A 23,562-nucleotide genomic window follows, 5' to 3' on the forward strand; every position below is an offset into this window, starting at 1 on the left:
AAAATTAACTAGTGAAAACAGCCGATCTACAAGCACACAACGCCTCGTGCTTGTAGATCTGCTGTTTTCACTACTTTTGTGCAACAGCCTTGTATGATGAAGCGGGGCGGGGCTTTGCGAAAAACCAGGACGGCCGGGAATGAACCAGCCGTTCGGGAGTTGTCCCGCTTTTCCCAATGGCCAGCACGTCCCTGGGTCCTATCAAAGTCACAGATCATATATTGTACTAAAGAAAGAGGGAAGATGTTATGATATGACATATCAAAAGATCCATGACCAGTATTCAAACTATATGTCAAGCTGTGACCATCTGGTTGAGGCAGGGAGTTCATGATTATGTTGGCTCACACACCTTAAACATCAACCTCGAACTGTTGCAGCTACACAGACGCAGACACAGGTGGGTCTGCGGCGCACACGTGTGTTTGCTGTGGGACTTGCAAGTACCAAATACAAAGTTACTTTCCATCCCCCATACTTTGGGTGTATATATCCCCGAGTATGGCCTATATTGTTTTTAATATTAATTTAATTATATATAGCAGTGGTTCTCAACCAGTGGTCCTTGAGGTTCCAGGTGGTCCTCAGCTAAATGGGGAGTTGGAAACCAAATGGACCCTTATAGATCTTTAACGTGTGTAAAATGAACCAAATGGACCTGTGTTTCATTTTACATGCTCAAGAGTTGAATGAATGAATTTCAGTGAAGAAATACACCCGCACACTGCCACTTGCAGGTTCCAAGTATCAATTTATTAAAAGCTTTTAATAAATTGATACTTGGAACCTGCAAGTGGCAGTGTGCGGGTGTATTTCTTCACTGAAATTCATTCGACTACTTTGTGACACACCTGCTTGAGAGGAACTACTGGGTGTGCGACAGTCTTCTCTTAACATGCTCAAGAGTTAAATTATTGTTAAACATCTGCATTACTTAAGAAGTCCACACAATTACAGAATGCAGAAGAATTGTTATTTTGATCGTGTGCCTGTTATCTCATCTATAGTACCAATATCAATAAAGCATGGATTGTGGACAAAGTCCTATCCAACAATAACAAAATATTCTAGGTTTTGGGTGTCAGAGGTCAAATCTCATCAAATGCCGAATAAATAATGGACTTTCACATGAAAAAGGTTGTGAAACCACTGATATAATGGATTAGATGGCCATCAATGACATCATGAACACATCATCCAATAACGAGTGTCTCACATGCAGGTAAAATACTTTTGTTTTTATTACCTTTTTCTTAACAAATACATTGAAGTACATCCATAACAACACAATTCTGATTTCTTCCGTGGTTTATCAAGTGTTTACATCTACACACTTTTTACAGATTTGTGTACAAAACAATAATTTACGTCCCATAGAAGGCTAGTTACACTTAACTATACAACAAGTTGTAAATGGTAAAATAAATATAAAGACAAAAAAACAAAAACAAATAAATCACAGGTGAAATAAATGTAAAAAGCTGTAGTACAAATTTTTACCACCAACACCAGCCCTCTGAAGTTGCATTTAATGAGACTTAAATCTGCCTTTTCGCCGGCTAAAGGAGGTCTGTGTGACAGAGGGGAATAAGAGTCCAGTCGGTACTCGAGATGCAGTCTATGGAGAAAGTCGGACGTTTTGGGTTTAGCGGAAAAAACATCTTCAGTGGTCAAAGGTTATGCAGAATGTTGTGATGTCTGACAAGTTGAGGAACACGAGTTATACTGTATGTTATGATCCAGATTATTGCCTACCGGAACGACGGAGGTGAATGACCACCACTGCAATGTCCATATGATGGTAGAACAGATATAGACTGGGACACCAACCTAGGGGTAGGCGATATGGTGATAATTATTGTGGAGACGATACAAGATATGCCTTTTCAGAGATATCGTATATATCGTGATACAATTGAGGGAGCCTTGTAAAAAATCCTGTTTAATCGTTAATACAGAGATTCATTGCAGAATTCAATGCATTTTGGTCTAAATCAGTAGTTCTCAAACTATAAAATGTCAAGGTCTCCACTTAACTTGACAGTATACAAATTAAACCAAATGGAACCGTAAGGGTCCAATCGGTTTCATTTGGACACTGTGAGTTACATACTTGTAAAGTTCAATTTAGACCTCCCAAAAGGAACCCAGAGAGTCTAGTTTTTGTCAAGTAACTTGAAAAATAACCAACAAAACCAACGTGAAAAAGAATCGTGAAAAAATCGTGTATCGTGATACAGCTTGGGAAAATATGGTGATATTGTATTTTTCCATATCACCCACCCCTACACCAACCTATGTTTTTTTTTATTTGACCAAACTAAAACTGCGTTCTCATGTATAATTGGTGCACATGAATAATGACTCCGTGGTCACAGGCGTTCACTAGTCTGCAACGTAAAAAATCATTGAGTTGTTAAGTCGTGCATTAAGACCCCAAGGTAAAAAGAGTATAATGCTTAATTTATGGTCTGTCGTAGGGCGGTGTCAAGCACCATAAATAGCACTTTGGTTCTCAACCTTCTCAGGCCGCGACAGCCCAAAAATAACCATAAAGTGAACTGAGGACCCGCTTGGCAGTTGGCAGGAATTGTAGGAGTTGAGGCATTACGTTTAGTTGGACTCTGATCCACCGATAAATATAGCGAAAACTAGCTGATCTACACGCTCACAAATTGTGCCCCTTTCTTAGGTCATGTTTGGCAATTTGGCCAATGTTTGACCATTGCTTTATAGTAGAGTTTGTTCATTACTTTTGATGCAATGAGAAATTAATTTCAGTATTTTTTTTACCCAGTATACACTTAATACTGTATGTTGGTTTGTTTACTGTTGAGTGAGAAAACGAATCATCTGGTGACACCCTAAAATTATTTGGGGACACCCCTGAGGATCCCAGCCCACAGGTTGAGAACCACCGACACTAGCAGATCTACAAGCTCAAAGCGTCGCCAATGTGATGCTTTGTGAGCTTGTAGAAATCTTGTTGAAATCCTCTCCTGTGTGCAACACAGTCATGCGACAAAGTCTAAAATCAGGCCTCACTGGCTTTGTAGATACAGTATATGTAATCCTTCATGGCATTATCAGGACAGAGCCAGTAGTTTTTTTCTCTTAATATCTTAACTATCGGCAGGTAATAAGTTGATTGTTTCTTTCTCTCCAGGTTGCTGTACACGCAGCATTTTGAACATTTTCGGTCAACAAAGAAAAATGGTGAATGTTTTGTCACAGAACCAGGGAAGCACTGTGGATAGATTTAAATCATCTCTCATCCTCACTCCATATACATCATCATAACATAACTGATTAATGCATTCTTCTAACAGTGAAGTGCTACTGGAAGCAAGTTCCTCACAACCCAACTGCTGCTGTGTTGTGGAGAGGACCTGAAATCAATTTCAAAGAGAATTACTGTATGCAATTATTATTATTCTTTTTCCATTGCAAGGATATAAAATTAATAATTAGGATCGCTGTGATTGTGGAATCGACTTGCTTTAAAAACAAAGTGGTAAAATGGTGTATCTACAAAGAGATCGGAGACATCTGCACGATCTGCCATGCACACTGTGTTACCAGCCCGGGGACATGCAGTTAAAAGTGCCACTCGATGATGGGCTTCTGTTGCCTACGGTATTCTGACGGACGTTATGTACATGTTTATACATATCCGAATGAAAAGGTTGGTGCCGAGAGGGTTGTTAAAAAGAGCGAAAAAGAATTAGAACAGGCTCCCTAAGTGTCATATGCATTGTTTCGTGCATACGGCACCGTTTTTGCTGTTGTAGTTTTTGTGAAATGTGAATTGAAAGCAACGAGGAGGTTGCAGTGAACCGACGGGTGTTGTCTTTCACTGCAGTGTTCATGATGGTTGGTGGTGGCACAGTATTTCTTTTTTGGCCCCAGAGTCAAGAGTCACTCCTGCACCACGTCCACGTCCGCGTCCTTGTGGTGGCGTATGATATGCTGGTTCTTCTCCGACGGCCGGCGGAAGCCCTTGGAGCAGATCTCGCAGCGGTGCGGATAGTCTTTCGTGTGGATGGAGATGACGTGCCGCTTGAAACCCGACGCGTCTCCGGTGCTGTAGTCACAGTACTGGCACTGGTAGATCCTCCTTTCCTTCTGCCCCTTCCCTATGACCACCGTCACGCTGCTGGCCAAGCTGGCCGCGCTGACCCGGGCCGGCGGGGTGGAGCTGCCGGCTCCTCCCCCGCCGCTCACCGGGGCCTTCTTGGGGGTCTGCGGCGGCGCGACCGGCGCCGCCTCTACTGTCCTCTTGGCCTCGCTCTTTTCCGACGAGGCCTGCTGCTGCTGCTCCTTGGTGTGGACCGACAGGATGTGGCGGCTGAGCACGAAGGGGTCCGCGATCTTGAAGTTGCAGTGTCGGCACTGGTGCAGCTTCTTGGTGCGGTGCGACAGCGAGTGCTTCTTCAGCTCCGACGGCCGGTGGAAGCCCTTGCCACACACGGCGCACTTGTGCGGGTAGTCCTTGGTGTGCACGGAGATGATGTGGCGCTTCAGGTCGCTGGAGTTGGAGCTCTTGTGGTCGCAGTGGGCACAGTGGTGGGCCTTGTTCTCCTCGTGCGTCAGCGAGTGCTGCAGCAGCTCCTCCTCCTCGGCGAAGGTCTGGAAGCAGCGCTCGCACTTGTAGGGCATCTCCCGGCTGTGCTTGGTCTTGATGTGGGTCTTGAGGTTGGAGGAGTCGGCCGACTTGTAGTCGCAGTACAGGCAGGAGTAGGGCTTCTCGCCCGTGTGCGTGCGCATGTGCTTCTTGAGCTCGGACGGGTGGCGGAAGCCCTTGCCGCACTCCACGCAGATGTGCGGGAAGCTCTTGCTGTGCACGGCCAGCAGGTGGCGGTTGAGCAGCCCCTGCTCGGCCGTCTCATAGTCACAGAATTTGCACTTGTGCATCTTGTTGGCCGGCGGCGGCGACGAGGGCTCCTGCTGCTGGTTCTTGGGCTCCCGGTGGTGGTGCTGCAGCCGGTGGGAGAACAGCGCCGCCTGCTGGTGGAACTCCTTGCCGCACATCTCGCACTCGAAGGGCGCCTTGCTGCTGAGCGTGTGCACCTCCATGTGGTTGTGCAGGCTGGCCTTCTTGTTGGTGGTGAAGTCACAGTCCGTGCACTGGTACTTCTTCCTGGTCAGCACGTCCTGGTGGTGGTTCTTGGTGTGCCGCTTCAGGAAGCCTCTCGACTTGAACTTTTTGCCACAGAGCATGCAGGGGTACACGGTCAGGGGCTGGCCGTACGGCCCGATGATGATGGCTGGAGAGGGAAAGGAAAGCAAAAGGGAAACGGGAGGGAGATGAAACGGTGGCTGTAAACAACACGATGCACTCAAACTTTGCAGTGGTACAACTGGTGCACTGAGAGGGTTCCATTATAGGTCAACCAAGTTTTTAAGTTCCTTCTTTTTGTGTCAGAGTAAGAAAGTCAGTCGGGGAAGCGCAGGTGTCACCTGCGTTTCCTTCTTTTTTTCTTTGCCTCGCAACTAAGCCATAGATCAGGGGTCTTCAACGTTTTCAGGCCGGGGACCCCCAAACTGATGGGGAGATGGAGCAGGGACCCCCTACCACCTCGTAGGGTGGGGGGGGTCGGGGCTACGACATATTTTTTATTTTAAACATGTACAAGTTACAGCGAGCAGGGTGGGCCGTACCACTACCATTTCTAAACATACAACTTATTAACTGATGAGAACCAATGTCAATAATATCAACAATCTGTCAATTGCATATAGTAATCATGTATTCAAGCTATTCAAAATGGATAGAATCATGATTTATTTTTTAACATAAATGTGAAAAAAAAAAAAAAAAAAAAACATTTTTTTGATTTTTTTTTCCTTTTTTTTACCAATAATTTCGCGGACCCCCTGCAGTACCTCCTGTTGAAGACCCCTGCCATAGATAAACAAAATGATTTTTAACTTAACTGAAAGGAGTGCCTTGGATCCTTTTTAGGTTCACCCACAAACTTTCTTACTTTCTTACTTCTTACAAGTACACCCCTCGGACATGACACTAGTATGTCACAGGGACTTACTGACCCCCAATCCAACCGGGTGTCGCTCTCCATTCCGACATGTCGCCACTCCGAAATTGACTTCTCATTGTCGGAGTGGCGACACTTCCATAGGGGTTAGAGATAGGGTTAGTGTCGGAATGGAGACATGTCGGAAAGGAGACATGTCGGAGTGTAACCATAACAACCATTGATGTCGAGTACCAAGCAGTTAGACATTCAGGGCGCATAGTGTTGTTTCGATGTGTCATTAGTCTGACATCCCATTAGTCCGAGGCTGGTGATGCTAACCTGCCGACGCTGGTGAATGCTAACCTGATGAATGCCAACCCTAACCCACCCTAAACCCTAAACTTACTCAGACTAATGGGACCTCGAACTACCGAGATTTTCCCAGCATTAGGTCCCGTTTGCAGAGTCTTTGGTATAACCCGGCCGGGGATCGAACCCAAACCTCCCAGTCTCAGGGCGGACACAATAGTCTCGCGTAGCCAGACAACTATTCCACAATCTCCGAATGCTATATAGAGTCTGGAACGGCAAGTATCGGAAGTAGCCAGTGCTGCACTGAACTGTAGTCCCATTGGAAACATAACAGAAACACAATAGCTCAGACAAAGTCATTCGAGCGGCCTATTCTTGTTATGGGTGTATAGTTTAAGAAAACGTTTGAAACATCATGGAGGTAACACCAACAACGCCAGAGAAAGACGAAATAACACCCCCAGAAATATTGAAAGAGACGTAACGCTTCCAGTAGGACATGTTATTGCTACTGCACCAAGGGAGCGGTTGCGTCACATCCGCTTTATCTCGCACTCATCGTTTCTATTTCCGTTTGCCAGACTGTATGCCGGGAGCATTTGCCCAAATCGCGGAGGCAACAGTCTGGCCTCGCGAGACTACGGACACAATAACCACAAGGAAACTGAGCTTGACCAGACCCGAGTATAAATCTAGCTTTACGTCTGGCACCGAGGTGCCTGCTGACAACAAACTCACCAGTTTGGACCTGTCGCGGTTCCGACCGCCGTCTGTTCTTGCTTCGCTGTCGGTTCAGCTCGTCCACCCCGTCCGACTCGTCGATGTGCAGCAGAGCGCTGGCCGCGCCGTTCCTGTTCTCACAGCTCTCGCTGTCCTCTGCACCTGCCAGAGACGAGTACAGTGTCAACGACAAAACACACACACACAAACACACACCTCTGCATTTCTAATTCCACATTAGAGCAACTCAACCTCTCGTTACACACTGCATTAACATGCATAACTCACGGGTGACTGCATGACATACAGAAATGTATGTAAGTCTGTTTGGAAATAGATGGAGCTTGAATTGCAACATGACCCATTTTTCATCAGTTTTTTTTAAATACTTATGGATATGAGTGGATGGACAAGGAAGGAGGGAGACCGCAAGAATGCAATTTCATCTGAATTAACCTTAACTGTAATATCGGGCGTGTTGTTCACACTGCCCGCCTGTTATGAAGGAAATAACACAAGGCCCTCGCCTTAAAGCTCTTCCAGGCGCCCGAGTTGAAAATACTTTAGCTTTCGGCAGGCAGAGAAAGGTAAATGCCCCCAGTGCAACGCCAAGCTGCTGGGAGTTTCCCAAAAAATGCAGCGAGAGACGGGCTGAGGCGAAGCGGGAGAGTGCTGGTGGTAGGTAGGGTCAAGGGTGCATGACGTCTTCTACAGCAGACAGCGCTACTCTGTTGTCTCTATGGAGCTTTTAACGTTTACTTCCAAGGCAAAATAAGGGTCAATTTGAAGACCTGGTGCAGAGTGTTGAGCCAGCAATCTCGAAACACAATTTAATCGCAACTGGACTGCTGATGAAAAGTGGCCCACGTCATACGCGCATTTCTCAAAAAGCCCAACTTTGGAAAGAGCTCCGCTCTGCCCCATAAAAGCGCACCAACAGGGCGGCCGGCCTTTTGGTCATCATGCAAAAAAGGCGGTGGCCATTTTCTTTTTTAAAGGGAGGACAGTGTGAACATATTTTTTCTTCCGATTTCAGAGGTAGGTAAACGTTTCGTTTTAATTTGTTCTCCTGACCAATGAATCTAATGAACAGGATGCGGTTTTACTGACCATAAGCTGCTGCCCAGGCCACCGGCATGAAGTCCTTGCTTAGAGAAACGCTATCGTACGAGCGCTCATGAGTTACTGGCTCCTCCCCTCCTACCACCACCTCCATATAAACCTCATCAGTCACCTTGGACCCACCTGCAGCCGAGCACAACAGGCACACACACGCGTACACACACACACACACACACACACACACACACACACACACAAAGGAGATGCAAATTCTTTCTCCCATTTAGGCCCCGGGGCATATACACAAAGACGATACACTGAGTCGTTTACAAAACGTTCACTGTACAGACGGAATCGTCTCAAGAAATGCAAGTGTCTACATGAATCCACTGAGAATGCAACAAAACCACTAAAAATGCTGTAGTATATATGCCCAGCCTGTAAGTGGCACTGTAAAGCTGCCACAAAAAAAACAAAAAGACAGAAGAAGAGAGCGATGTTATTCTTTTGCCTTTCTTTTTATCATGTCCACTTGTTGCTGACAGAGGTGCTGTGTACAGTTTGCTTTAACAGCCCTATGGCACTCAGCAGTACAAAAGCAACATGTGTGATGTTGTTGTTGGGAGGGGAGGGAGGGGAGGCGCATGCGGCTTAGGGAGAGGTTGTGCTGCAACGTCATAGCTCCAGGAATTATGCGTATTCGGCTGTACACAGACGCCGCGGCACCGTATTCAGATCGATTCACTCTGGGAGCGGTCACCCAAGACGCCGTCTCCGTGTGGACGAAAGGTCTAAACGTTAAAGAACTACTGCGGAATCACCGAAATTTGTTTTCGTCTGGACGCCGCCTTAGAGTTATACCTTTAACTCCCAAGGAGCCAAACTCGTTCAGTAACGAGTTAAGGCCACTAGTGTCACCATGCCAAAAGGAGTTCTCGTCCCTGAACGAGACAACGAAGGGTTAACTGTACGTGCAGAATGCCTGCCCTCTGAATGACCGAGTCCATACGTCACCCCGTAGCAGAGAGAGAGAGAGGGAGAGAGGAAAAAAAGGCACGCGCTGGTTGCATTGTTTTCCATTCTACTCTGAAACATAAAAAGGGCTTCATCTCAGGTGAAAAGAACGCCAGGGAAGCAGAGATCTGATTGTTTTCACGGCGACACTATAACGCGATGGTCGGCTCCCGTTTGGATTTTAGTTTCGCGAGCTTTTGTAAACAAAGGGATTATCTTCCTCAATCGTCAGTGGACACCCACGTGCACACGCACGAAGCTTCCGAGGCTCTTCAAAATAAAGCGTGACGGCGGCAGCAGCAACAGCTAGAAATGTTATAAACCTGAGCAGCCCATGTGTTAAAAAACGGGGAAAGTATGTCATTTTAGTTGTTACTGATTTATAACGTTGCTGTCGGCCATATTCAAACTTGTGTTTTTCTCGTCAAATGAACGCCCTACTTCAATCATACTACAGTCACAAATCTTGCATCGAGGCCCTAAGTGGTGCCTTTTAAGCTTGTAGATCTGCAACTTTGCTTTTTTGAACAGTTTTGGACATGAGGTTTCCGCCCCACGGGGATATATAGCACAATTTCTTTATTTTCTCACTTTCCATGTTAATGCACTAAACCTGCAGATGTGTTTTATGAACTCTTGTAATGCCAACCTCTTGGACATCCGCAATACAAAGAAACAAACCTGGGGTAACAGCAGGGCATTCCCTCCCTATGGAAATCACTCCCAGCTCACATAAAGCTGCCCCCTACGTTTTAAACCACACTCAAAATCCACCTTTTCAAGCATTCCCTTCATAATCCTCCTTTTTTTCTACAGTTTTCTGTATTCGTAACCGTTTCTGTAAAGTGACTTAGAAAGGCACAAAATAAATTGTAAGTATTATTATTATGGATCATCCCTGGTGTAATAAGTGGTGACATGTCAGTGCCATGCATAGAGCCTGCTGTGCTCTATGGATGTGAGTTGACAGTTAACACACACCATGGTTTCCCTGGTTGGGATGAGAGTCTCCTACAGACATGTAGACCATCTTCTCCCTCAGTGTTTGACCCGAAGACTCTGTGAGCGCCACGCTCTCCGTGTCGCCGTCACTGATGTCAACCGACTCTCCTGCAAAATGACAAAAAGAGGAAACGAAACATACATTTTTCATCAATTTCAAATGTTAAGTTAGTCCCGCGTAGCCGGACAACTGTTTCACAATCTCCAAATGCAATATAGAGTCTGGAACTACACATCCTGAAGGCGAGAACGGAAGCTATCATCTGCTTGTCATTTCCGTTGGCAATAATATATTTTTGAATATCTTTACATTTTATTTTCTGATAAGCTACATTCATAATTGCTTAGATTTATTTTTTATTTTTATATTAGGAAATATTTTGGCTATTTCGGGCTATTTCTCAAACGTCTAATAATATTTTTGCCAGGGACTCCCAAACAAAGTTTGTGTACATTGGACATGTGGACCATTACGTAAACTCACCCATGTCGTCCTCTCCAGAGTCAGCCTTGAAGATGTACACCTTTATCACCTCCTGACCGTCCTCGTCCTTTTCAACCTCCTGGTCCTCAACTGTCCCTTCCACGGTCACCTCCGTCCCATCATCTGAGACCATTTTACCTGCCTCATCCACTGGTGTGGTAACGGGGGGAGGAGAGCATATAAAACATACAGTATATTTAATAAAGCATCAAATAATATCTAATACTTTGTCACAGGTGGATTTGATTTCATTAATACTCACACACATACATCGATGAAACCAGGTAGAATGAACGCGTAGTTCTTTTTCAATTCTAAAAAGGTTGCTCTCCACCAAACAGATACTACGGATTACTACAGACTGGCAGTCGAATGAAGTCAGGAGATCAGTCGGTTGGAAGGTGGGGAAAAAAGTTATCTTGTTCTTCTCTTGTGTTAAAAAACAAAAACTTTCTTTCACGTGTCTTAACAATACCCTGTTTCTCCCTCTGTAGGAAGAGACCTTGAACAATGAAAGAGCTCCTGTTCTATGAAAGAGCTCTTGTTCTTCAGTTGGGAAAGAGGGAGTATGACTGTCTATCTCAAAACATTCTTTTTCACCTTTTAATGAACTAAACGATGAAGTGGAACATTTCAAGGATTCAACATGATTAGATTCGTATTAAGCACCTGTAACATTTGATCACACACAAAGTTAGTGTGCAGTTATACCAATGACACAAACCTCGATTTATTAGCTTTTATAACAATATAGTTAGTATAATATGTTTATAGTATTGTATTCAGAACATACAACAGCGTTTCGTTTTGGGTGCCTCACTTCAGCTTCATCATACATTATTGGCTAAAAGGTCTTCCTGTCACAAAATACAGTTCTTAAATTAGTCATTGATTATGTTATACCATGTTTTGGCGGCCTTACTTGCTGACCCCCGTTTTAGATCATAATTGTAAACCTGTAGTTTGTATAGTTTCAATGTACATATTTATTTTTTGATAATATGTTTTGATATAATAATATTTAAACTGAGGATAGGTTCTTGTATGATCCTAGATTACTGAGGCACTACACTGTCTATGCATTTGATGATCCAATAGACCTTGTGTTTATCTTGCTTACTCTGAATTAAGTCTCTGCTAATGAATGCCTAAATCGTTTTTTTTTTTGCTCCATGACACCAACGTTATTTAATTGACAAGTTGAGGGTTCTGCTAATGAATCCCGTTTGTCTATGCAGACATAAGTCATCATATCAACTTAAACCTTCTATACTTATAGGGTGAAAAGAACCGGACCAATGATAGATCCCTGGTGGACCTCTCTATACCAAATCTATTTGCCGAAAATAGCTGATCTACAAGCGGAACCGGGCTTCCCACAGTACCGGTGGAAACTCCTGTTTGTATTCACTGCTCTGTGCTCAGATCTAGTCTAGAGCCCAGCAGCTCACTACTGTATCTGGACCTTTGCAAACACAAATAGACGCACGCACAGTGACACAGAGACATCTCTCTATCCTCTCCGAACCGGATGGCTAGTGAGTAGCCTGGCTCGCGACTTAACGTAATTATATTTTTGTTGAAATCCAAACGTCAATGTAACAAACCAACGTTCAGACCTCGGGACATTCAGGGTCAGCCCTATAGTCTGCAGGGTGTGTGATGGCTGATTTAAGCAGTCAGACACCTGGCCTGAGTCAAAACAATTGGGCTCAGATGTAGGCATGACTTGACTACACACCTGGTGTGCAATTCAAACGAAGCATACAGGATAAATCAGCCATCCCCGTCATGACACACGTTTATCTTGACTTTTATGTTTACGTGGCTACCATTGTAGTCATCATACCTACACCTAGATTTCAAGATACTGATCACCAACTACAAGGCCCTCACCAACCAGGCTCCTTGCTACCTCTCTGAACTCCTCCCACTCTCTCAGGTCGGGTAAAGCCAACCTCCTGGACATTCTCAAGACAAAGAAACCAACCTGGGGTGACAGCAGGGCCTACTCGGTGGCCTCCCTAGGGAACTCACTCCCAGCTTACATCAAAGCTGACCCCACCCTCACCACGTATAAAACCCACCTTTTCAGACTCGCATTCCCTACCTAATCATGATCCCACTTTGTATAACCTTTTAACTAGTTTCTTTCCCCTAATAAACGTTGTTTTTATTCTGTTTCTGTAAAGCGTCTGTGCGTACCTAGACTATGGAGATGACCACATGAGACTGACTCAGTATGTCCATATTTGGGCATTCCAAGATATGGGCTTAATATTAATGATATCAGGGATCTCCATATAGGGGCATAAGGGACTGAATGGTTAGCACCGCTCGAATAGGGACAAGGACTGAAGATACTTGAGAGATATTTGCAAATGTGACTCGCGTCACGGCAACCACACTTGCAATTTTATATTGCATCATCTTTGACAACTAAGACATGTCAACCAGCGTAGCCGTATTCAGAGAAATAAGGAAGTGAAACTCTTTATAGTTTCAGTCACACTCAAAGAATATACATCAGATGTCACGCTCAATGTTCATTTTGACAACAACTGTTGTTAAACTCCTAATCATAACTGTGAAAGTGTGTGCACCATGTTCCTGCATGTGTTTGAATGCACTATAAATGTGTGTACTACTGTGTTATTGCCATATACCCGTCTGCAGCTTGTACCTTTACAATCTTTGGGTTTCTAGATGCCTCTTCATTTGTCTTTTGTAACTTGGTTGTTTTTTTCTTCCTGAATTAAAAAGGCCAAAAAGACCCCAAAAATATCTTAAAAGAAACATTACCAAATGAACAAAAGCCCACCAGTCCACACTCACATGATATCATCAGGTAGTCTCCACAGCCGTCGTCCTGGTCCTCCTCCTCCTGCGCCTCCTCCTCCTCCAGCCCGTCCTCCTCGGGTATGTCCCCCATGGCCACGCCCTCCTCGTCTCCCTCCAGGGTCATCACGCAGGTCTCCACGGCCACGTCCTCCTCGTCCCCCTCCTCCTCCTCCTCCTCCACCTCGCAGTGCACGTACTCCGACACCACGTCCTCCACGGCGTCCTGGATCACCAGCTCGTCCGGGGCCTCAAACCTGTGCACCGCCATGCCTCCCTCGCCCTCGCCCTCCGACACCAGCACTGTCTCTTGTAGCTCCACGACAAACTCCTGTCCGCCAGCGCCACCCTCATCTGGAAAGAGAGAATGACACGCTTAAAACCTAACGCCCGCATACAGTTAAAACGGTTTATTATGATGTTCACGGGGATCAAGGGTTCCAGGGGTTGACACAATGGCCTCAGAGGCACTTGCCTGTCGGGCAAGTACATGTCATGTTCTCCTTGCCCAAGGGTCATGCCCACTTGCCCGAAAAGTAAATAGTCTATTATAAGATGATAGTAGGTAAGATTTTAATTACCTCTCAATTTAACACTTATTTCTTTACTTTCTGGGCTGTGCAATAAAATGTCATACCACCAAATCCAAATACCAAATACCTGCATAGCTATGATTGATTATGTATAGGGTTTCACACTTATTTTATATTATTACGTGTTGCAACAGTAAAAACAACAAATTATAAGTAAACGGTGCTCTTATTTTACATTACACAGACCAGAAGACAGAGTGCTCTGGCCACATTCAGGTGTTTAGACAGATATCTCGTGTTCACGGTTGCCTCCCCTCTCAAATGAGCACTTGCCCGGTCGGGCAACCTGAAAGCCAACTTCACCTGCCCGAAGGTTTTATTTACCAGCATAACCCTAACCTGCCGGGGGCAGGTGGGCAAGCCTTAGTGTCAATGCCTGGGTTCCCAAACATTTCAGGTCACAACCCCCCAAGATAATCATATTTAAACTGGGGAACCCAACTCTGACAAGGAATTGGAATTGTAAGCATTACATTTAGTTTGACTCTGTTCCACAGATAAAATGTTGTGAAAATAGGCGATCTATAAGCTCACAATGCCTCTTGTAGATTGATATTTTCACAATGTTTGCCTCTTTGTTACATATTTGACAAGACCTTAATGGTCATTAAATTGTAACTTTAGAAATGTGCAGATACCCTGTATACACTGTTGGTTTGTTTACTATTGAGTGAGAAAGAAATGTTGCCCATTAAAGCTAATTAATGCCCCCCCCCCGTCATTATAGGCAGGAATTGACAAAAAAGGCCAATTTCACAAACGGCCAATCGACGAGCTCATAATGCATCACATCTAAACCCATTATGAGCTTAAAGACTGGCTATTTTAAAATCTTTGAAAGGTATAAAATAGGGTGGTTAAAGTGGTTTAACAAGTGGTTAAATCTTGAAGGCAATTGCATTGCTCTTTGTTTAATAATTAGGCAGGACGTGATCGAGCTATACCTACAAACCTTGTTTGGATGCTGGGAGGAATGTGTGTGAATGTGAGTGCGTGCGTGCGTGCGAGAGAGAGAGAGACAGAGACAGAGCAAGTCACCCATGTTGTTTTACTGGATTAATTAGAAACAATTCTTAAGACAGAAACTGCTGCATTTGAGGGTATGATTGCAAGGGTAAGCAACAATCCAAAGGGAGACGGCAGAATGTGTGGACACTGTCTGTGTTAATAAATCCTGTTTCGTACACTGCTGAAGGGCCTAATTGGCTACTCTGAGAAAAAAGAAACAATACTTGGGAGTTTGTTTTGCGAGGCTCAGATGAAGATACCTCCAAAATACTTTTTTTTTTATTGAAGCACTTCCCAAAACCGGACTGAGGGGCTGACTCAATTCAAACACACCACACACACACAGAGCTGTACTACTGAACACTAGTAGAGTAATAACGTATTAATTAATGATTATTTACCAGATCCGTGTAATATTATTTTAGGCTCTTGAGAATGGATGTTGAGCCTGGTGTCATCCTCATCCATTGTCCTCACACTGCATTTGTCAATGGAGAGCTGAAAGCAGAACAATGAGGGGTCAGGTGACAGGTCTCTGCCTGTAGCCCTGCCATCATGCTCAACCACAGGGCAACATAACGGGATACTTTAAGCCTACCTAAAGGGATATTTCACTTTCAAACCATGTGTGTGGTCATTTAAACATCTACTCAGGGTTTTGTGAGCACCCCAGACACCCCAGTTTTTAAAAGGGATAGTTCACGCGGAAAATTATTTTTTTTCTATCAATTACTCCTCCCATGGAGAGTTTGGAGACTTGAATACATGGATTTTTTAATTTAATTTTTTTGTCACATTCCTAATCCAATAATTTGAGGAGGCGCTTTGAGTCTCCATAGGGAACAAAGCAGGCTCTGTGGGGCCTTTTCCACCGGCAAAGAACCGGTTACAGAACCAGTGCCGGTTCAACTTTCTTGGGAACCTTGGTTCGTTCTTATGAACCGGCTTGCGTTTCCACCAGATCGAACCATGATTGAACCAGAGGAACCAAGGGTTTTGTGGTTCCAGTTCCGAACCAACTTTTACGGTTCGGAACCAACTCCGGTTCTCGGTGGAAAAGCACACCTCTGGTTCATCCCATAGGCGGGAGGAAGAACCAGAACCGGTTCTTTGCCGGTGGAAAAGGCCCCTTTGTGTCTCCATAGGGAACCACTGCTGGTCATCAAATTATTGGCTTTGCCTAAAATGTATCAAAAGTAGAAATGCAGAATCAAGCAACTTAACTGTCTGGGGGAGGTGCTCACAAAAGCCTGAGTAGACATTAATAAAATTACCCCAAACATGTTTGAAAGCTTTAACAAAAAAAAAGCAGATCTCCATGCAACACCGCCACAAACTCCGTTTCCATTATTAAAAAGGCCTTTAAAATGCATATCACTATTAAACTACATTACAATCATTTATTATTATAGTTTTTTCCACAATCATGCAAGGCAGGCAGCACGACAACCACTGGTGCATTCTTTTCACTCGCCATCATCAATACAACGGCACAGCGTTACTGTATGCAGACTGTGTGCACAAGATCATTCATTGCATGCATGTCATTTTATCCAGTTCAACTTCCTGGTGGTACAAAGGATGCTGGGTAGTGGGCGCATCTCGACAAAAGTTGCAACCATACCGAACTAGGGATGGGACGATACGTGATATTATCGTTTATCGTGATAAAAACACTCACGATAATCGTATCGTGGAGATGTAATTTATCGTGATATCATAATCCGTCATGCACTGGGATCAATTCACCCTTTATTTGCCGAGCTGCATATCCGGTACCATTTAAAACCTCTACGATTGGTAAAAGGTACTTTATATACGTACTTGATACAGTCTTTTTTCTACTCTCTATCAGATGTCTTTTCCAAAAAATAGCCGATCTACAATCTCATAACGCGTCACGTTGTGACGCCTTGTGAGCTTGTAGATCTGCTATTTGTTGGCAAATGTTCTGCCCCCAGGATAATGGATTTTGATTATCGTGATAATATCGTAAATCGCGATTTCTTTTGACACAATAATCGTGATATGAAATTTTCATATCGTCCCATCCCTATACCGAACACATGTAGCTAGCTACTAGCAAGCTACTGACAACCAAATTAGTATAATTCAGTGTGACATTTTACTGTCTACGGTCCAGTCTTACAACGAATGAAGCCAGAATCATGGCTTTGGTTGTGTATATCAAGTGTGCAATGTTTTTTCAAGCACAGCACAAACTGTCATTATGTCTTTGTACCCATGACACTCACCAAGGACAATGCACGAGACACGACGTGCATGCATTTGGTGGGTGAAGTTATATCCTGTCAGAGATGTTAGATATCCATCTAATTGTCTGGCTACTGCAAGAGTCCTCCTGGCTCTAGTGTTCATGGAAAATGATACAAAAACAATAACTTCTAATCCATGTATTGTTGAAAATAATCAAACAATAAAGATGCTTGAATCCACTGTATATGCATGCCATGCTTTCAGAAAGGTATGTCCAACACACCAACAGCCAGAAGTGTGTTCATGGACTTCTTCTCAAGCACTATACGAACAGAAACACGAGGAGTGTGTTATTTTTGCGTAATGCATACACCGGGTGCATCTCTCCACTCCGACATGTCTCCTTTCCGACATGTCTCCATTCCGACACTAACCCTATCTCTAACCCTAACCCTAAACCTAACCCCCATGGGAGTGTCGCCACTCCGACAATAAGAAGTCAATTTCGGAGTGGCGACATGTCGGAATGAAGAGAGCCTCCCGCATACACCACGTCCATCATGTCAAATCACATAACGAACCACACTGCTAGAGCTAAGGTCTTGGCAAGTCTGTGGCACGAGAGTGCTATAATAGTCATGTAATAGCAAATGAAATAATCAGTGCTGCTATTAATTAAATGATGCATCTCTACATTTTAACCATCAAGTGCAGATTATTTTAGGGAACAACCAGTCAAATGATGCCTCGGTTGCCTCCTCTACCAAATCTCAGGAGTGCAATGCAAGCATCATGTAAATGCAGACCACGGTAACATAGTGACCAGACGTAAACACTAGATATGCATGCAAGCCGGGAAGGAGGGGGGGATGCCATTTAATTTCCACTGCATATACCATCCCCCACCTGCAGGTGGGAAATGCCACAGTGAGACTGACTGACTGTCAGGGAGGAGAGAATGCCTTTGAAAGATGCTCAAGACGAAATCTGATGTACATGCATTGCACACACACACACACACACACACACACACACACACACACACACACACACACACACACACACACACACACACACACACACACACACACACACCTTGATTTATTACCATACATAAACAGCATGTGCTATCTAAAACAATGGCTATCTGACATTGTGGTCATTGTTATTAAAAGGTTAACAGTTAACACCCTGCTTTAAACTGATGGGGAATACCGTTAACCTCCCCACAGCCCAGGGGGTTTCCCTCTACACCAAATCTCTTCTCAGAAAACAGCCAATCTGCAGTGAACTTGTAGATCTGCTATTTTTCCACCCCCCAACGTAATTATGTTGGAGAACGCATGCTAGTGTTCAATTGGCTAAACGCCCCTGGCTGTCATTTTACTGATCTGGGGGGGGGGGGACACTGGAGAGACCAGACTCATGTGTTGTGCTCAAAACGCACATACTGTGAAAACAATTAATTGCACCTTATATACGAGCCAACCTGGACATAATAGGTGGTCGTAATAACAGATAGGCTACAATTTAGCCGTTACAGTTACAAGGTATAGCAGCTCCAGTTCCCCCTCCCAACACACACACACACACACACACACACACACACACACACACACAGAGCTCCTGCTACATGTCTGTATCATGGCTCAGCAGAGAGGAACGCCTTCCCCACTATTGGTTTCCATTAACGCAGCAGCCCTGCGCCATTTTGTTAGCCTCGACATCTCTAACAAACGTTAATTATCATCACAAATGGCGAGGTTTAATTAACGCGTACACCGCGCTGGTGCGGCTACGCGAAACTGCTCCACAAAACGACCGCTCTCAGCCCAAAACGACAAGGTTTAAGCATGCATAATGACGGTTTTGTGTAAAGAGTGGCTAGCTATGAGCTAACCACGGCCCTCTGTGTGAAAGGCCTGTTGTTGGCCTCAAGAGAAAAGGCCCTCTTTTCCCTTTTCACGGCCTCCGCACATCACACACACACACACACACACACACACACACACTACACAACAACACGTTTTATTCGCATGCAATAACGTGCAATACAAAGATATGCAACGCACATTTAACGCGTGAAAACGTGCAAAAAAAAAAAATAACAAACAAAACCAACCCGCATACCAGATTTTATAACGCTGCGGGGACGGCCGGGCCTTCTCTTTTCTTTCTTCTTTCAAGAAGTCGTTTCCTCCGTCGCCACCGCCAGGGCCGTGTGCTTCCCCCCAGTCTCGGGCTGGGATTCGACCGGGAGTTGCGTGTGTTATTTGGGCGGGGAAGGGAGGAAGGAGGGGCCGAAGCGCCACCACCAGTGTGTGGTGGTGTAGTAGTGGTGTTGGTGGAGTGTCCTCCAGGCAACTTGACTTGAGGCAGCAGGCAGGGCTAGGCGGTGGTGTAGCAGCCAGAGGAACAAGGTTATTCTCCCCGCTGCATGCGTGCACCGCAGCCCCCCGCTCCCATTCTGCCTTTCCGAGGCCCCGCCGTCAGCGCACAAGCACAACGTCACTGGTCTGGCCCGCACAGCCAAGGGGACATGCGGAAGGATTCTCCTGCAAAGTCCAAAATAAATGGTGGTGGTTGATGGTGGTGGTGGTGGTAGACTTACTACTGCTGCTACTACAACCAGACATAGGCCATGATGATTATTATAACCCACACACAACCACACACTCCTTTCTTATTATTTATGGAGGCCCAAGTCTGGTGGTTGTTTTGTTGTTGTTGTTGCTGTTTTAAACATTTTGATATATAAGTTTTGTAATTACGTATGTGTAGGTAGGCCTAGCCTGGACATACAAATTGCATGCCTGAGATGTTTTATGTCCTAGAGAAAATTAGACTGCTAATTGAATGGGATACAATCATGTTACAAACATTAAAATTGTTAAATCACACTAGTAGGCCTATTGTACTTTGGCCTACAAATGTAATGTAATGAGATAGCCTAAATGAATACATTAACTTAACTTCAGAGAGCCTAACATTTATAATGGCACACAAAAACAACAACAGTGTTATGTATCTTTTATATACCAAATTATTTGATATACGTATGTCTCTTACCAGTTATAACTCAATGAGACATACATTTACCATAACCACAAACACATGATTTCTTATTATGCAGTGTCTATTACTATGTATAAGTATAGTTAAACCAAGACTAGTACACATAACATTAAAAACGTAGTTACAAATGAATAGAATAGCTATATAACTGCATAGAGCAGGGGTGTCCAAAGTGCGACCCTACCCCTAAATTGTAAGGATTATCCCTGTTGTCTCATTCTGAAGGGGTCTAAGGCTATTTTATTGTATGTTTCTTAGTTATTTGTGTTTTGTACAGAGCACCTGACAAAAGACCATTGAAATTGTTTTAATTATATGTACTGTATGTGACTTTGTTATGGCCCGATCAAAGGTACATTATGTCAGGAGATGTGGTCGGCCCTTGGGTGTTTTTAATTTTTTCTATTGTGGCCCCCTTTGAAAAATGTTTGGACACCCCTGGCATAGAGCCTAACATTTGCCATTTGCCAAACCCCCTACAGCAGTGGTTCTCAACCTTTAGTTTTCAGGCCGCCACCCCCCAAAATAATCAAATCTGAACCCACCCTGATCACTCGGAATTGTAGGAGTTGAGGCAGTTTGACTCGTTTCAGTGCCACAGATAAATATTGTGAAAATAGCAGATGTATGTACATGAACCACAGGGCAGAGAAGCTCCTTTTAGCAGCAGACACCAACAATGCGATAAGGAGCGATTGAGTACAAAGGAGTCAAGACGAAGGACCCCATTTAACAAGCCATAGCGCTTTCTTGAGTTGAAATCTTATTAGTAGACCTTTTATCTGAACTGTACTGTCATGTATTTTCCTATGTCATGTATTTTCCTCACTCACTCACTCACTCACTCACTCACTCACTCAATCAATCAATCAATCAATCAATCAATCAATAGCTATAGGAGGATCTTTCCTGTCTGCTGCAATGTAAGACTATACAACTCCTCCTGTGGTTGGCTTGATCAGGCTGATTAGGATGGGGGTCCGGGGATATTGAAATCAAGGCACAGGAACAACAGGCACAACTGGCTGCCAAAGACCGTGACAGCTGGAGGAACATTATCGATGCTTCATGCCATAGGGGGGCGAAGAGCATAAGGAAGTATAAGTTGAAATCAAGGAAAGGGGAGGGTTTTTGCATACAGTTTTACAGAGGATGTGCATTACTTTTGTTTTTGGATGTTGAAATCAGCCTCAGAACTCTTAGTAGTGCTTGGTCTGTCTTTACATATTGTAGATTCTTATATACTGTATACATATTCTTTTCCTTTTCTTTATAGACCCAGTTGTTGTTGTTTATTTGTATTGATGTTTATTTTTCAATTTTGATCTAATTTCCCCTCATGGATGAATAATTTTAATAACACTTCCAATGATTTATAGTATTCTCATTTTGGTGGTTTATTAATTGTAATGCAATGTTTATAACATCTGGTTCACATAATAATCCAAATGATGCATCTGGTAGAATCAGCATCCATGGTATGACAAAGTAAGTTTACTATAGTAAGACGCCTCAGGGCGACATGCAACCAATTCTTGGCCATCTGGCCAGTGATGTACAGCCGACCAGTTACCCGTAAATGGAAACCCCTGCATGGTACCCATATATGGAGATCCATGTACTGTATGGTACATCCCTTTTATGCCCATACATAGAGATCACTGTCTGAACCAGCCAAACAGATATGGGCATTCCCATATGAAGTTAGATATGGGCTTAATATTGATGACATCAGGGATCTCCATGTATGGGCATAAAAGGGATTCTGTTAGAGTGGTTCCCATGACATCACAACATACAATCCCTTTTATGCCCATACATGGAGAACCCTATCTGAACCAGCCACACAGATATGGGCCATGTCTTGGCCAGTGGTGTATATCAATGACATCAGGGATCTTCATACATGGGCATAAAAGGGATTCTGGGGAATACCCATATATGGACTTTTACATAGGTGATGTCACCTGTGATATCACCTGTTTTGTCACAGTGATGTGTTAAGGGAACCACAGTGTCAGGCGTGCACCTTCAGAGATACACTGATACGTGGACAAGTTGTGCCGGATGTGTCATCACAGTGACATCAGAGTATGATGTCAGAGCAGCAAACCCATAGAGCGTAAAAATGTGTACACACACGGAGACAAGCTGTGACATTTCTCATGGTAAGCTCTAAATTCCATGACAAGGCCTGTCATCTTCCCCTCCCCAAATCATTGACAGAATGTCTTGCTATGATCAATCTTAAGGTTGCAATGTTTTGATGGTGGGTGGAGGCTTTTTTTAATTTCTCCATCCTCTGAACATAGGCTAACTTTGGATTTTACAGAGTAATTAACATTTTATTACCTCCATGGTTAATTCAGTACTTGTACTCTATAATAAAACACATGTTATGACTTAATGATCCTTAAGCAACCAACCAAAACAACTTATCAACTTATTATTATTATTATTAACAACACTACATTATTTGATCCTCCTTTAAAAAAAACTGTAGGCCTATACTTATTTAACAACATTTTCACCAAGCCTACAAGGTTAGCCAATATACCAGCCCACAATGCTTCACAGTGCAATACATTGTGACCTTGTAGATTAGACATTTTAAAAATAATGTTCAATTAAAATGAGAAGAACTTATCCTGTATTCTATTACTATACACATTTGAACCCGGTTTCCTGTGCAAGTCTTTACCATCGAGCCTGCCTGCTTGCTCAGGGGATACATTTAATCCTGCCTCAGTCTGACCTAACCCTAACCCCAAATCTGTGTCAGATCCTGTGTTTAGAGACAAAATGCAACCACCCCAATTGTATAATTTATATTGTATTAACATATTCTATACAGATTGGACAAAATTATATTTTATTTGTTAAAAAATAACTTACAAAGTACCACTTCAAATCTCTTTCATTTCCTCACTAGGAACTGAATCTGATTCCCAGAAACACTCTGTTATGACTGGGCCTTATCTTGTGGTGTTTAAATAGCCAATGACTTGATATAAAGCAACTCATTTTATTGAGGGAATTCGCCCCATCACTCAAATAGTTTATCGAACAACACCTTTGTACTTAACCATGAGCATCCCGTTTAATTGTAATCCAGTAAACAAACACAACTCACTTAAATATCAACACAAGTAAATATCCTGACCAAGTACACTTGGGGGTTGGTTGACCAAGGACAAGTCCATCTCACAGACTTTAAACTGCGTTCTCAACTTCTCCTTTTGCCAAAGCCAGTCAAAAC

The 23,562-nt window shown here is 43.8% G+C and overlaps 2 protein-coding genes across 5 annotated transcripts in view; both read right to left on the bottom strand.

Annotated features, from left to right (window-relative positions):
• Positions 1-1,282: 1,282 nt before the first annotated feature.
• Positions 1,283-19,686, bottom strand: LOC308305091 (zinc finger Y-chromosomal protein 1). Of its 4 annotated transcripts, XM_080749750.1 has the most exons (8): positions 19,359-19,686; positions 15,413-15,509; positions 13,408-13,764; positions 10,573-10,722; positions 10,068-10,196; positions 8,121-8,255; positions 7,029-7,172; positions 1,283-5,267 (listed from the first exon to the last, which is right to left on the bottom strand). In XM_080749750.1, exons 2-8 carry the CDS (start codon positions 15,477-15,479, stop codon positions 3,919-3,921), a joined length of 2,331 nt encoding a protein of 776 aa, XP_080605876.1. In that variant the 5' UTR covers positions 15,480-15,509; positions 19,359-19,686; the 3' UTR covers positions 1,283-3,918. The 4 variants fall into 4 exon arrangements, with proteins under 4 accessions (XP_080605876.1, XP_080605879.1, XP_080605878.1 ...); XM_080749753.1 differs by lacking the exon at positions 15,413-15,509; XM_080749752.1 differs by lacking the exon at positions 8,121-8,255 and having other exon boundaries at positions 7,029-7,166.
• Positions 19,687-23,281: 3,595 nt separating this feature from the next.
• LOC308305095 (diamine acetyltransferase 1-like) overlaps positions 23,282-23,562 on the bottom strand; it is a 4,311-nt gene continuing 4,030 nt past the window's right edge. The window contains exon 6 of the mRNA XM_080749757.1: positions 23,282-23,562. This exon is cut by the window's right edge and continues 586 nt beyond it. The gene's annotated coding sequence lies outside the window, so the exon portion shown is untranslated.

This window comes from Nannobrachium achirus (assembly GCF_963921795.1).
Source record: "Nannobrachium achirus genome assembly, chromosome: 19".
In the NCBI taxonomy this organism is placed as follows: domain Eukaryota; kingdom Metazoa; phylum Chordata; class Actinopteri; order Myctophiformes; family Myctophidae; genus Nannobrachium; species Nannobrachium achirus.